Genomic DNA, 14,982 nt, shown 5'->3' on the forward strand with positions numbered 1-14,982 from the left:
AGAGGTGGCCACCTTCTCCTTGAAAGCCCTGAGCTCTGTTGCAGAACAGGAGGAGAAAGGAACAGCTCACTTAAGGCTGTTTCCTCTGTATGGCTTGTTTGTCATGACACACACCCCACCCCACACCCCCATTGTTTTCAGGGAGGGGTTGTGGGATCCAGAGGCATCTTGCTTCCCCTTTCTTCACCAAACCAATTGATGACACTGGTGAGGGTCACAGTATGAATTCAAGGACACTTACAGCTTTTGGCCATGAAATATGATGGCACACCATCTGCTTTCAGCTCTTTTTCTAGCAGGGATAGTCCCTCAGCAGTAGAGAGCACAAAGTATTGTCAGATTGGACTCTGATAGTCTTTGTGTGATGCTGAAGAGGTACCAAAAGGCCCACGGAGCTGCTGCGGGGGCTGGAGCAGCTCTGCTCTGGAGCCAGGCTGAGAGAGCTGGGCTGGGTCAGCCTGGAGAAAAGAAGGCTCCCGAAGGGGAGACCTGAGAGCAGCTCCAGTGCCTAAAGGGGCTGCAGGAAACCTGGAGAGGGGCTTGGGACAAGGGATGTAGGGACAGGCCAAGGGGAATGGCTTTAACCTGCCAGAGGGGAAACTGAGCTGAGCTCTTGGGCAGAAGCTCTTCCCTGTGAGGGTGCTGAGGCGCTGGCACAGGGTGCCCAGAGAAGCTGTGGCTGCCCCATCCCTGGCAGTGTTCAAGGCCAGGTTGGACACAGGGGCTTGGAGCAAGCTGCTCTAGTGGAAGGTGTCCTTGACCGTGGCAGGGGTTGGAACTGGGTGAGCTTTAAGGTCCCTTCTGACACAAACCAGTCTGGGATTCTGTGGTTGTATGATTTGAGAGCAGAGCACTGAGGGGACAGTGTGTTTTCTCTTGGTGATAAAGCTCAAAAGCGGATGTGTTCACCCAGTCCAATAATCTTATTTTAACATCACTCTGTGCCCCATTAAAGTGCAGCTCATTAGCTGAGTACAGTTGTGACTGTGCAGAAGTGTTTTTCCTCCTGCCATTCACAAATGGAAGGTTTCAGCCCAGAGAGCTTGGGAGCCAACAGCCTCAGTTGCTGTGCAGAGTCTCTGCTTTTCACTCACCTTGCCTGTTTTCTTCCCTACCCTTGTGACCCAAAGCTCAGAGCTCCCAGGACCCTGGCTTATATGGAGTCGTGCAATCTGGTGACCATATTGGCCGTACCTGCGTGGTGAAGTGGTTCAAGTTGAAATCCAGTGGAGATGATGTGGAGGTAAGTGCAGGAGCCAGTGCTTGTTGGAGCCAGCTAAGAGAAAAGCAACCACAAAACACACAGGCTTCACACATAGACACATTTAAGCCTGGGAGTCAGCTCTGCAGTGGAGTTTGTCCTTGAGGATGGGAACAGCTATGTGCTTTTGGCCCTGTGAGGCTTAACTACGTATTTCTAGATGCCTCCTAGGCAGTGAAGACAAAACAGAGTTTCTGTCCCATAATCAGCATCAGGCTGAAGGTTATTGCTGAAGTTATCAGGGACAGTTGATTTGTTAAGTTCACTATAAGAATTTTTCCTTCCCATGGCTTTGCTAGCTCATGGAAAGAGAATCAGCCTATTGCCTGTTGTCCTGCTCGCTCTGCTGGGCACTGTTGCCTATAGCAGCCTGACGCCTTTTTCTCAGGGCTTGTATGAACACTGTTTAGCAGAGTCCTGATAGACTCTGGTCTAGCTGGGAGATGAGGAGGATTCAAGCCACACAAATGGGGTGGGAGACCACATTGTCAGAACTGAGCAGAGCCCTTTACATCTAGAAGTGGAACATGAGTCAGGCCTGGGATCGTGCTCCACTTCACCCATTTCTCATTAGCTGTGAGGCTCCTAGCTCTCTTCCTTCAGGAGAAATCAAAGGAAAGATGTTTCCTATTAATTGACAAGGCTTTTATCAGGCACTTCCCATTGCCTTGGATCATTTCAGAAGTGAACTCAAACCCTTCAGGCTCCAGCAAACTGCTTTGAGAAATCTGGGTGTTCAGAAGGGGATAAAATGCTGTGCTTGCATGTCTTGTGATCATAGTGATGTAGAACCTGAAGTAAAGGTGAGGATGAGCAGATGACACAGAATATCTGCTTCCTTTCGCTGTTGTACCTTGACTGATGTGCTGCAGGATGAGGTGACAGGAAGGGACATCAGCAGCTCCTTGCAGGCTGTTGGACAACTGGAAATTGACCCCATATAACACAGTACTTCTAAGCGTTGCAGGCATGTTCTGCAGGGCAGTGCAGCATCCTGGGGCTGACATGTTCACGTTCTGTGCTGCAGCTGATCGGGGAGGAGGAGGATGTGAGTGTGTATGATATTGCTGACCACCCAGACTTCCGCTTCCGCACCACTGACATCGTGATCCGCATTGGCAACTCGGATGGAGCCACAGCTAAGGAGGATGAGGTGGGTTCTGGGCACAGTTACGTGACTACATTGTCAGCAGCTATTAGTGGAGACACTTGAGAGAGTCAGTCTTATGGCGTCAGGCCCCACAGGGGGTATCCTAAGCTTCTCAGCTTCCTCGCTTTGTATTGGTGCTCCCTGCTGTCGTGAGTAACACATCAGATCTCTAAGTCTGGAGGTGTAACCTTGAAATCCTTTGCTTTTTGGTGACAGAGTCTATAGCAGAGCAAACATAAAGTGGGGACAAGAAGCAAACATGCCTGAGTGGGGTTTAGTAAGAGTCTTGCTTGAAGTTTCAGGATAATCTCTGTTATGAGGATATTCTGTGGGCTCCTGAGCAAGAGTGAAGGTGGATTTGTTATTAAACCAGTTTCATTTGGCAGCAGAAGACTGGGGTTGTGGTTTTCATCTGAGCTGTTATGTACATGTTAATTCTGTTGATCTCCTGGCGAGGAAGAGGGAACAATTTATATTGTAGAGGTCGTGCTCTGCTGGGAAAGCAGCGTCCTCGGTGTGCAGGGAAGACCTCCAGCTTTTGAGACTGCTGTCCTAAGTGAGAGTTAAAAGGTGCAGTGTGGCTCTTCCTGCAGCTCCAGTTTCAGCAGCATGAAGCACATCCCAGCTGCCCTACATAACCTCCTTCCAGTGCAAGGTGCTGCGCACACCCCGTGCCAGTGGGGACTTCTCTGTTCTCTCCCTGCGGGGAGAAGCTGCTGGGAGCCCCTGGTGCTGGGATCCCACTAGAGGGCAGCCCCATTCCAGGGAAGGTCCTGTCTCCTTCCTGGCACAGCCCTGCAATGGCCCTGGGCCTGCTTAGAAACCAGATCTCCTGCCAGATGAGCCCTCCCGGTTCCTCCCCTCCTTGGGCAGTGAACACTTGGGAGAGCGTTCCCCTTCTCTACGGCAGTGTTGTGGGATTTCTATGTGATTCTTTTCCCCCTTGGCATGGGAACCCAGCACTGCTGCTGCAGACTGCAAGCATTGCTCTAGGTGCTTATCCAGCTGGGAATATCTCTTTCTCAAACCTTCCTGCTCTGCACTTCTGGAGGAGGAAAGGGATTGACAAACTGCTCTTGTCTCCACAGCCTTCAGTCGGACAAGTGGCTCGTGTGGATGTCAGCAGTAAAGTGGAAGTGGTGTGGGCTGATAACTCCAAGACTATTATTCTGCCTCAGGTGAGGTCCTGTTCCAGCTTGTGATATCCCTGTAATTGTTGACTGAGTGATAAGTCTTGGGTTTAAATCCTTGGTGCAGAGAGATTCACTGAGTAAGGGAATCTTGCTCCATTTATTGCTGCCTTCCCCTGTCGTAGGATGACTTCCCAATTCTGTTAGCACAAGAAAATCCTTTGTCAGGAGGACTGGACAACTAACTGGCCATCACTGCTCTTGACTATAGAGACCAGGAAGGTATGGGCAGGCTGCTGCACCCTTCACACACTGCCCTGTGTATTCCCAGCTCTGAGCACAGCCCTGCTCCTGGCCTCCTGTTGCTCTGCACTTGGGGTTGCAGAGCTCAGGGATCATCAGTTCTGACCTGAGCCCAGGTTCCCTGCATTGCCCAACTAAGGCACTGCTGGCAGATGATTGTTTGTTCTGTCTTGCTTGTGCAATAGCTCCATAGTGGTTTGTTTGGGGTGGGTTTCTTTTTGGCTAAAGAGGCTCCTCCAGAGGCTGGGCCAGAGCCACAAGTTCTCACCTCAGCTAACCTAGGGGTCAGACCCGAATCTCTTCCCAGGGCAGGGAGGAAAAAGGGGTGAGTGCAAGCTTAAAAATAGATACAGCCACACTGCTAATCCATTTAGCCCCATTGATATGTCTTCTGCATTGTTCTAAGCTTTTCTGTCATACTGTCTTGTAATCATCTTCACTGCTCCACGTAATTTCATCCCATGTCTTTTCTCCTTGTTGCTTCAAATGAAGGCAGACAGCCTAAAGCTAAGAGAAGACCTGCATCTGTAGGGCCCCATCTCTGTCACTGAGGCAGAGAACACCACTGCAGAGCTGCATTGGGGAGTAGAAAGTACTCGCTCCAGATTCCTTTGTAAAGCGAGCAGCTCTGCATTAATTACAGTAGAATAGTCAATGCCTGCACTATGGCAGTGGACTGGAGTGTCACAAAGCAGGCTGCTGTCTCCCTTCCCCCTGGTGTCACATGTGCTTGGATCACAGGCACAATCAGAGGGCTGATGTGTGTTCCACAAAGGGCTCTTCTCACCCTGCAGGGCTGGGGCTCTGCAGCAGCTCCTGCTGTGTCACGCCAGCCCCTTCCGTTCTGCTCGGCTGCGTAATGATGGGAGCTGGGGAATGTCAGGAGCGTGAGTTATCGGTTGGTGAAACCCACATTTATCAATGCCTGTCCGGGTGCCCCGGGAGGAGCTGGCCGGGAGCTTTCTCTCAGCTCTAAAAATAAAGATGGTATGAATGGCTAATTCCCTTTCTGCCTCAGATTTGGATTAGCTCTGAGGTTTGATGGCTCTTCCTGCCTGCAGTCACTTGTGTTGAACCTAGCTAACCTCTGCTGCCTGCCTGTCTCTGGGTGGCACAGAACAGTGCTGGTTCAGTTCAAGGCTGTGACAAGATGATTGAGTGTCCATGGGCTTTAGCCTCTGGGTCATATCTTGCAAGATTAAGAGGATTCTTGGGCCATCAGTCAAGTGTCAGAAGCTTGTGGATAAAATGTTCCATCCTCACGCAGCCCTATGAAGTTGTTCTTGTTCCCTGCCTCTGTTGGTGCTTGTAGCTGGAGTATGTCTATAAGGCTCTGCAGGGGGCCTCGTGAGAGACGTAGCATGTGCAAAACTAGAAGAGGCGAGGCCAGATGGAGCATGGAAGGGTTCAGCTTCCAGCAGCAAAGGGGAAGAGAGCGTTTTATGTAAGAGCTTATTCAGCATCTTGGGTTAGACTTCATTGTCCCAGTTGAATTTTAAGCAGTAGTGACATACAACAGCCAAAGCAGCATAGCAGGGCTCTGATGGTGAGTAGTGTGTGCCACAGAAGAAAGCTGGTATGAGAATGTTTTCCCGCTTCCAGCATTGTTTCTGTGGAAGAACAGAGTGTGGAGGCAGCCAAACCAGGACTCTGTGCCAGTACAGTTGCTGGTACAGAAGCAGGACCAGAAATGCTAACTCCACTCACAGGACATCTGCATGTGGGAATCCTGGGGCATCCAGGTAGCTGTTTGGTGCCTGTGTGCTCTCCCTAGCTGGATCCCAGCCACTGGAATGGCTGCAGCCCACCTGGAACTTGCCTTAGTTTTGCCCTTTGAAAAGTGGAGGGTGGGGTTCTGCTGATCCATAATCTATACCAGCCATTGAGCGTGTCATTTAGATCAACCACAGTCCACCCTGTAGAGATGGAAGGGGTTGAAACAGCCCAACCAATCCTAGATACAAGCTCCCTTTTCATGGGAAGAACTGACTTGCATGTAAAACCAACTTACCACTCTGTGCTTGAGCCGAACTCTCTTGCTCTCCTTTAGCACTTGTACAACATAGAATCAGAAATTGAGGAGTCAGACTATGACTCTGTTGACGGCAGCACCAGTGGAGCATCCTCAGAGTGGGAGGATGAAAGCGACAGCTGGGAGACAGACAATGGCCTCATGGAGGACGACCACCCAAAAATTGAGGAGTTAGAGCCTGAGGAGCCAGCGGCAGAGGAGGTGAAGAAAGTAGAGGAACAAGTCCAGGGAGCTGTGGCTATGGCTGTTGCAGATCTGGCTGCAGAAAAAGGCGTTAAGGAAAGAGCCCCCAAGAGCTTCCGCGAGCTAAAGGAGGCCATCAAGATCTTGGAGAGCCTGAAGAACATGACTGTGGAGCAGCTGCTGACTGTGTCTCCCACCTCCCCGACTGTGGAGCTGGAAAAACCCACTCGGGAGAAGAAGTTCTTGGATGATATTAAAAAGCTGCAGGAGAATCTAAAGAAAACCCTGGATAACGTGGCTATTGCAGAGGAGGAGAAGATGGAAGCTATGGTGGAAACAGAAAAGAAAGAAGAAAAAGCAGAGGCACAGACACCGGTGAGGTCCGAGTGGCCCAGTGAGACACCAGTGCTGTGCCAGCAGAGTGGAGGCAAGCCCGGAGTCACCTTCACCAGTGCCAAGGGAGAAGTCTTCTCTGTGTTGGAGTACGCTCCAGGTGAGTGTGTCGGGTCAGGCCGGTGTGGCAGACTCCATCCTTGTTGTCCTGCAGTGTTCCCTTCTCCAAAACCTTTGCTTCCAGGCCTTTTGGGTTGGCTATCCTCTCTTCTTCCCAGTCCTTTTCACAGCTCATTAACTAGGGAGGAGAAATGAAGGCAACTTCTGTAGCACAATCTGTTCTGGGAGATAAGCCTGGCTTTTAGATAGCATCTCTAGGCACTACTGCAACATCTCAAGCCACAGGAGTGTGCTTCCCTTTTGCCCACATTGGTAAGTAACTTTGGAGGGCTGCAGAGAAGATCTGCTCTCCATTGCAAGTACTTTCTTGAGAGCTGCAGGCTCTGTTCAGGCTTAGTTGCAGGGATGAATTGGTTAAGAAGCAGAGCAGTAACAGCTTGTGCTGGGTGTCCTTGATGGGTGAGAGTCCTTGTTCACTTACACCAATGTTAATCAGCCAAAAATACAGAGCAGCATCTGTTTGTGTGCAACAGTGGTGACAGCAGAGCCCAGGGTGCTCGGGAGCCAGCCTGCCAGGCCAGAGCTGACAAGAAAAGGTGGCCAAAGTGTTGAGGACCTGCAGGGTGCACAGGTAAAGGTGGGGAGCTGTGCTTAGGGTTTGCAGAGAAAGGGTCATTACCCCAGCTGTGGGACAGGGCTCCTGGCTGGGGCACAAGGACCGTCTTGTGTGGGACCATGAGAACAGGAGATGCAGGTTGTGGCTGCTGTGCAGTGTGGGAAAAATCAGGTCATCTCCAGGCTGCCTCCTGGCTCAGCACCAAGGCAAGTTTGACTCTTTTCAGCCAGATGATACACTTATAGACTTGCCTTCACAAGGAACCCGTGGCAGTTCCCAAAGGCAGGCTCTAATCCTGTTCTCTTCCTTGCCCCACAGATACCCATGCCTTCAAGAAAATGGAGTTCCAGCCCCCAGAAGCAAAGAAGTTCTTTAGCACCGTGCGGAAGGAGATGGCTCTGCTGGCCACCTCCCTGCCTGATGGCATCATGGTGAAGACCTTTGAGGACCGAATGGCAAGTGCCTGCTCTCAAATGCCTGTGTGTTAGTGCTGGGCTCAGCATCTACATCACTTTCTTTCTGGAATTCTCTCTGGAATTCCCTGCTTAGCCTTAATCCTTTGCATTAGAGCTGCAGGAATGTGTGCAGCATGTGAAATACACCTGTAATTACCCTAAAGGTCTGCTTGTGCATTCCTCAAGTCAGGGTGGGAAACAACCTGGAGCTCCTCATTGTAGGAAGCTTATTTCAGGTGCTTTGCCCCTGGGCCGCCTGTCCTGCTGAGCAGGAAAGGCAGGTGGGCAGCCACGAGGGGCTGGTGTAACCAGTGAGTAGCTTGGGGCTTCTGGCTGTTCCCAAAGCCCTGCTTCAGATCTCTTTGCACACTCTGGTCTCAGGCTGTAGAACAAGTCCACTTCTATGGGGAGAGGTGCCTTGAGAAGTGTTGTTTGAGCCGAGTTAATCACATCTCCTCTCTCCTTCTGTGTAAATACAGCCCTGCCAAGGTAAGAGGATGCTTCACTGGCTTCTGTTGCCTCTCTCCACAGGATCTCTTCTCAGCACTTATAAAAGGGCCCACACGCACGCCCTATGAAGACGGGCTCTTCCTCTTCGATATCCAGCTCCCCAACATCTACCCTGCTGTCCCTCCTCTCTTCCGCTACCTCTCCCAGTGCAGTGGGAGGCTGAATCCCAACCTGTATGACAATGGCAAAGTGTGTGTCAGCCTCCTGGGGACGTGGATAGGCAAGGTAACGCCTCCATCCACCCACCCGTGGGGAGCAGTGGCTGTGCCAGGAGCAAGCCACATCTTACCAGGCCCAGAGTCCTGGGCTCAGGTGGTGCTTGAGCTCAGGGTGCTTTGGGCTCCGTTTTAGACGTCTGGAGCAGGTAACTGGTGTAGGTTGGCTTCTACAGGGACTGTATTTGGCTCCTGTCCATCCTTGATGAGAAGCCTGTAGTCAGACCAGCCAGGCTGTGTCACACTTGGACAGAGCAGAGATGCCAGCACCAGCATGGGGTGTTCTCCTGTGGTTTGGGTCCCTGTCTCCCACACTATGAATGAATCATGTAGTGTGGCACAAAGTCCAGCTGGAGACTTGGAATAAACAGAGCCAGGGAGATGCTGTGTTGTGAACAGGCAGATCAGCAGGGCAGCTGGAAGTGGTGTGTAGGGTCACACTGTTCCATGCAGAACTGGCCTAATGGGGTATAGTGCTGGCACAAAGTAGTGGAGAGATGGGTTGGTACAATGGGACACCAGCACCTTCCTGCTGTGAATGCAGAGAAACTGGGGCCTTGCTTCCTCTGACGTTGCCACAGAGCAGGCTGCTGGTGCTTGAGCCCTCTAACACATTTGTATGTGTGTTTCAGGGGACAGAAAGATGGACCAGTAAATCCAGCCTCCTTCAAGTGCTCATCTCTATCCAAGGTAAGGTAAATGCTCCTCCAGAGCCTGTGGGACAGGGAAAGGGGGAGGGAGGATGCCAGGCTTATGGCGGGGGGGGCACCCAGTTGGGATCTGCCACCCAGCTGGGTTAGTGCTGCCTGTTGCTCCCACCTTGCTGGACAAAGCAGTGTCCTTATCTCTCCAGTTCAGCAGTTGGAGCAGGTTCAGGCTTTCCTCGTGCCCCGAGTTTTGGCTGCATCCCAGGTCTCTGACAATGCTTTCCCTTCTTCTCACTGAATCAGCTAAAGCACAGAGCTGTTCAGCTGCTGGTTGTGAGCTGACAGAGGTGAAGCACCATGTCCTCAGCCAGTTAGCAAAGTTAGTTGAGGTTGCTAAACTGGGCTTCATTTGCAGGTCTGTTTTTATCCCACTGAGTCACCTGCCCATCCTACACTGTACATGCTTTTGCACATGATGCTGGTGTTTATGCTCCTTCTATGTAGAGAATAATGAAGGGTGTGTCTAGACCAGCCCCAGAGCTTCCTGCCACAGGGCTTTGCTGTGTCTGGTTTGGGAACAGACAGACTAAATCAAATGTCTTCCTCAAGGCCACCTTTCTGTATGGGGAGCCCAGGCTTGTGACTTGAGAAACCTGTGACACAGAGCAAGACAGCTCCTGCTCCTCTGAAGTCTCACAGACCTGAGGGAGAACAACACGCGAGAAAAGCCTTTTCTCATTTCCAAAGCTGAGGATCCAAGTTTAGGCAATGAAAGACTCAATGTTTTACTGGAGCAACGTGGTATTAGTGAAGGAACCTGCTCTCTGCCTGTTCCTGCCTGGGCTGGGAGACACTTGTGGTCTCACCTCCAGCAGCTCTAATGCAGTTAGTGGCAGGCTGCCAGCAGCCTGGCAGTGTTAGTGCCATTGCTACACACATGTGATTGCATTAGACCAGCAGCAAGCAGGAGAAAGCCTGGGACGGGTGACCTGTCCCACTAGTTCATGTCCCACACTGTGCTATCTGATGGGACTGTGCTGGGCAGGACAGGACGTGGCCAGCTCAAAGCCTCTTACTGAAGATTGGCCTTTGTTCTGATTAAGGAGGAAAAAAACCTAAGGAAAATAGAAAGCTTTGGGTGTGTTTGTGGGTTTTTTTGGTGGGCGGGGAGGGAAAGGAGATGTGAAACTTTTCCCCTTCTACCCTTTTGACCTCCCGTGCTGTTGTGTGCCTCTGCATCACACTGGTAGAAGACTGTTCTTGCAAGCCAGGGGTCTTGAACGCCACCCTTGGTAGTATCCAAGATCCCTACTGCCCTAGCAGAAGGCCACAACCCATCCATGTGAGTGCTCCCCTTGTGATCCCTGCCCACTGCACCATCCAGCTTCCTGGTTTTCCGACCTGGCCTCTGCTACCCGCTTGAAGTCAAAGCACGGCTTCCAGCCTGGGGCTGCCTGCATCACTGAGCCTGTGGGTGATGCTGTGCCCCTTGAACCCCAACCTCCTTGGCAGTCCCTTGGCTTGGGATTCAGTGAACTTCCCCTCCCCTTAACCCCTTGGTGCCCCCTTCTCTTGGCAGGCCTCATCCTGGTGAACGAGCCCTACTACAACGAGGCAGGCTTCGACAGTGACCGGGGCCTGCAGGAGGGCTACGAGAACAGTCGCTGCTACAACGAGATGACGCTGATCCGCGTGGTGCAGTCCATGATGCAGCTGCTCCGCCGGCCCGTGGAGGTCTTCGAGCACGAGATCCGGGAGCACTTCCGCTGCCACGGCTGGCGCCTGGTGTCCCGCATCGAGTCCTGGCTGGAGACCAACGAGCTGGTGGAGCGGAGCCACGAACAGGCCAACGGGGCGGATTCTGCCTCCCTTTGCTCGGCAGGCAGCGCCCCGGCCGAGAGCCCGGGGGACAATGCGGGATCGCAGGGGGAATACGGGAGCAGCTCGGAGCAGGGAGCGGCCGCTGAGCTTTCCGACTCGGCGCTGGACGGGAAGGAGGAGCTGGATGAGTCGGAGTTCACAGCCTCGATGCCCAACGCTGCTGATGCCCAGCAGTACTCGGACTCGGAGAGCGCAGCCCAAGCCAGGGGGGCAGACCTGGCCAGAGACCGAACGGACGAGGGGAAGGCTGCCCAGGACTCTGCCGTGCAGCCCAGCGTGAAACCAAAGAAAAGGAGGAAGAGCTACAGGAGTTTCCTTCCGGAAAAGAGCGGTTACCCTGACATTGGGTTCCCCCTCTTCCCTTTGTCCAAGGGGTTCATTAAAAGCATCCGTGGTGTCTTGCAGCAGTACCGGGCTGCCTTAGCAGGGGCCAATATCCCAGAGTGGACCGAGGACAAATAAACCATCAGGTTAGGGACAGGCAGGTGCAGGGGAGAAGGGAAAGCAGCAGAAAGGAAATAGGCAGATGCTGTCACCAGTAAACTGGCTTCTCCTTCCAGCTTTTCTTCCTCAGCTTGGTTTGTTCCAAAGAAGGTGGTAGGCCTGACTGCTCCTCCCAGGAAAGGTTGTCTAAGCATGAATAACTCTTTGCCCCAGCCCTTCTTCCTTCCCCCCCCACCTCCCATGTACGTGTTCCTTTTGCAAGTTTGACCCTGCAATGGTAAGATTTGAGACCTGCACAGAAGCAGTCTTGCAGCCACATTCCCTTCTGCACTTTCATCTTGGGGCACCTTTCCACACAAGGACTCTTCCCACCCATCAGTTTATTCTGGTGGGCTTCAAGCCAGGAGAAGTGATTGCTGTAGGATCTGGAAGTGAAGGGCAATGCCCTCCCGGTCTCTCGTTTTTCTCTGCGTTACCATGGGTTTTATGAAACCTGCCCCAGCTTTCCTGTTCTTAGACATGGGATTGCGTTTGCATTGAGGTTGTCTGCACCATACAGAGTCGCTCTGGTCTTAGTTCACAAATAGCTACGAGGTCGTTGCAGTCAGGACTTGGTAGGCAGAACCAGAGCTCTGAACTGGCACTTGTGCTGCCCTGGTAGTGCTGCAGGGTTTCCATCCAGTTCTGCAACTCCTCGTCAGCCTCCTTGAAGCAATTCTCGCCACCCCCGCTTCTTTTTGGCCAGGGTAAGGCAAACTTCCCTTTCCCCCAGCACGCATGCTGCCTGTCTTCTAGAAATACATGGGATTCAGGGTTCTGCCCTTGTGACTTGCTTCGGTAGCAGCATCCTTCATTCCCAGCCAATCCAGGCTGTCACACAGCACTAACCTACCCCTGGATCTCAGCCTCGCCTGGGCAGCAGCAGCGAGTGGTCCTGGGGCACGTTGTAGATCCCGAAGCTACTCTTGGTGGTGAATCTGGTGTGGCTGCTCCTCCATCAGCTGTAGATGGGTATTTTGGAGCTGTTGGAGCCAGGGCCCCCCCCGGGACAGGAGCTATGGTGTGGTGACGAGGTCCTGTCATAGCAGCAGCAGTTTGTGCCTGTTCTGTGCTGTTAGCAGCTGGGGCACTGTTATCAGTTCCTTCCCTTGCCAGGGTGGCCTGGGTCCGCTGTGGGCACAGCTCATCCTGTCCCTGATCTCCACGGTCCCTCTCGGGACACTCTCAGCCCCTGCTCCAGCAGGGAGAGCTGCTGACCCTGAGCACTTTGAAGCAGTGACTGTGCCGGAGTGCCCTGCTCAAGGCACCTTCCTGAAGCCTCTTTTCCTGTGCACACACCTTTACCTTCACTTCTGGAGCTGGGACATCGCTCTCCAGCACCACTGCATTGCCCAGCGTTCAGGCATTGGAGGAGCTCCCACCTGGCATCCCTGTGGAGCACAGCCTGTCAGGGAGAGGCTGCTGGACCTCCAGCAGTGCCAGGCTCCCCGGAGGAGTCGGGCTGAGCAGATGGCTCTGCCACAAGTGAGGATGGAGCCAAACCCTCCTTTGCTCTTGCTCACTGTGGCTCTGGTCCCTTCCCCTTGCCCAGGCCAGGCTCTGGCCTCTTCTCAGTTTGAAGCAGGGAGGTGCAGGTGCCTCTCAGCCCGTTTGCACGGTGCTTCCTGCTCCTTGAACCAGCAGAGCCTGCACCCGCTGTCCCAAACCCCCTCCCGTGCCCCTCTGCCTGCTCTTCCCTGCTGCCCCCGTGCTCCGGGCAGCACAAAGCCCTTGTGGTGTCCCCATCCTCTGCTGGGTCTCGGGAGCCGCATCCTGCCCTTGGTGCTCTGCAGGGAGCAGGGTTGGCTGCGGGCAGAGCCCTCGGGCAGCAGCCCTGCAGGTGGATGGGCTGAGCAGTGGGGCAGACCCTCACTGGGGTGCAGGGGGTGCTTTGGGGCACGGGCAGTGTGAGCCAAGCATTAACTCCTGGCCACGTTCTGGTGCTAACTGCATGAATCCCTTGAGCAAAGAGCAGGGGCATCTCCACCATGGATGGGGTGACTTGGGGCAGAGGGCTGGGAGGCTGCTTGTGCCCAGGGATGAAACCTCTGAAGAGACCAAACTGCTGTTGGTCCTCCACAGACACCGATTTCCTCTGTCCCCTGTGGCTGCCCTCATAGCCCCAGCGGCCAGAGAGGGAGAAAACCCTTTTGGGATGAGGAGGGAGCAGCTCCAGGGCTCCCTGCTTTGCCCACCCTTTGCTCTCATCTCCCAGCGAAGGCCGTCCCCTTCGCCCAAGTAATCTCTTTGTTTCCTCTGACCTGACCCAAGAGCTTTGCACAGGCTCCCTGCACGGTGCATTGGCCGTGGGGTGCATTGGCCGTGGGGCAGGGGCCGGTGCCCCCCTGCACTGCCCCACGCGAGGCGTACCCAGAGGTTTACACGTTTTCTAAAGCTTTTGATAATGTGAAGCTGGGGGCAGGTGCTGGGGGCAGGGTGCTGGGCACAGCCGTGTATTTTGTGTATATGTAATATTTAAGGAGAACACTTTAAAAAGCTAAAACCTGGGGAAAAAAAAAAAAAAAGTGGGAAAAAAAAACAACGAAAAAAACAACCCCAAAAAAAGCCAAAGCATGATGCTTATTGTCAGCCTTAACCCGGCTCCGGGCTCTGTGATCATGTACAATGAGAGCGGGCTGGAAGTGCAGCGCGGGGCAGGGGGAAGGAGCCATTGCAAACCCCCTTTGTAGCCTTGGTTCTGTACAGTATTTAATGAAGACAACAGCCCCAGCCCTGCCCTTGAGGCCATGCTTAGAGGTGTCGTCCCCGTGCAGATGTGGGTGCTTGGTTGCTTACGGTATCTGTATAAAGTGCTGTGTGCCCATTCGGACTTTTTTTACCTGCAGAACTTGTTTTGTTTGGCTAACCCGGGTGTAATAAAGGAGGGAAGATGACTTGCCATTAAATCTGCCTCTGTGAGTACTTCTCAGCGATGTCTCTTTCTTGCCCTCCCCACCCTGTGACGGGATCCCACTGGGATGAAGGTGATGGCGTGGTGAAGGTGGTGTCCGGAGGGAGCCAGGTGGATCTGGCAGCTCGGGCTGGCCCTGGGCCTCCAGCAGCTCCTGTCCCTCTGCTCTGGTGAGGCCCCACCTGCAGCACTGTGTGCAGTGCTGGTGTCCTCAGCATGAGGAGGATGTGGAGCTGTTGGAGCAAGCCCAGAGAGGCCACAAGGATAATCAGGGGCTGGAGCACCTCCTGTATGGAGACAGGGTGAGAACATTGGGGCTGTTCAGCCTGGAGAAGAGAAGCTGCGTGGAGAGCTTAGAGCAGCTTCCAGTGTCTGAAGGGGGCTACAAGGATGCTGGAGAGGGACTCTTCATCAGGGACTGGAGTGATAGGACAAGGGGTGATGGGTTCAGACTGAAACAGGGAAAGTTCAGGTTGGAGATAAGGCAGAAGCTCTTCCCTGTGAGGGTGCTGAGGCGCTGGCACAGGGTGCCCAGAGAAGCTGTGGCTGCCCCATCCCTGGCAGTGTTCAAGGCCAGGTTGGACACAGGGGCTTGGAGCAAGCTGCTCTAGTGGAAGGTGTTGGGGTTGGAGCTGGAGGAGCTTTAAGGTCCCTTCCAACCCAAACCCCTCTGTTGGTTCTCTATGAGCCAGCCCCCTCACTCATGGAGCGTTGCTGTTTTCCATGCCCCAGCACACGGGGATGGGCCTGGG

At 53.4% G+C, this 14,982-nt stretch overlaps 1 protein-coding gene across 1 annotated transcript in view; it reads left to right on the forward strand.

Moving 5' to 3' along the window:
• Positions 1 to 14,225, forward strand: part of UBE2O (ubiquitin conjugating enzyme E2 O) — a 64,686-nt gene extending 50,461 nt beyond the window's left edge. The window contains exons 11-18 of the mRNA XM_062639804.1: positions 1,131 to 1,243; positions 2,289 to 2,414; positions 3,500 to 3,589; positions 5,895 to 6,552; positions 7,447 to 7,583; positions 8,115 to 8,318; positions 8,941 to 8,998; positions 10,535 to 14,225. Coding sequence (XP_062495788.1) covers positions 1,131 to 1,243; positions 2,289 to 2,414; positions 3,500 to 3,589; positions 5,895 to 6,552; positions 7,447 to 7,583; positions 8,115 to 8,318; positions 8,941 to 8,998; positions 10,535 to 11,298 — 2,150 coding nt within the window. The 3' untranslated portion in view covers positions 11,299 to 14,225. The remainder of the gene's footprint in view (positions 1 to 1,130; positions 1,244 to 2,288; positions 2,415 to 3,499; positions 3,590 to 5,894; positions 6,553 to 7,446; positions 7,584 to 8,114; positions 8,319 to 8,940; positions 8,999 to 10,534) is intronic.
• Positions 14,226 to 14,982: the final 757 nt, after the last annotated feature.

This window comes from Pezoporus occidentalis, unplaced genomic scaffold (assembly GCF_034315485.1).
Source record: "Pezoporus occidentalis ecotype Australia unplaced genomic scaffold, CSIRO_AGI_Poc_V1 ctg62, whole genome shotgun sequence".
Lineage (NCBI taxonomy): Eukaryota > Metazoa > Chordata > Aves > Psittaciformes > Psittacidae > Pezoporus > Pezoporus occidentalis.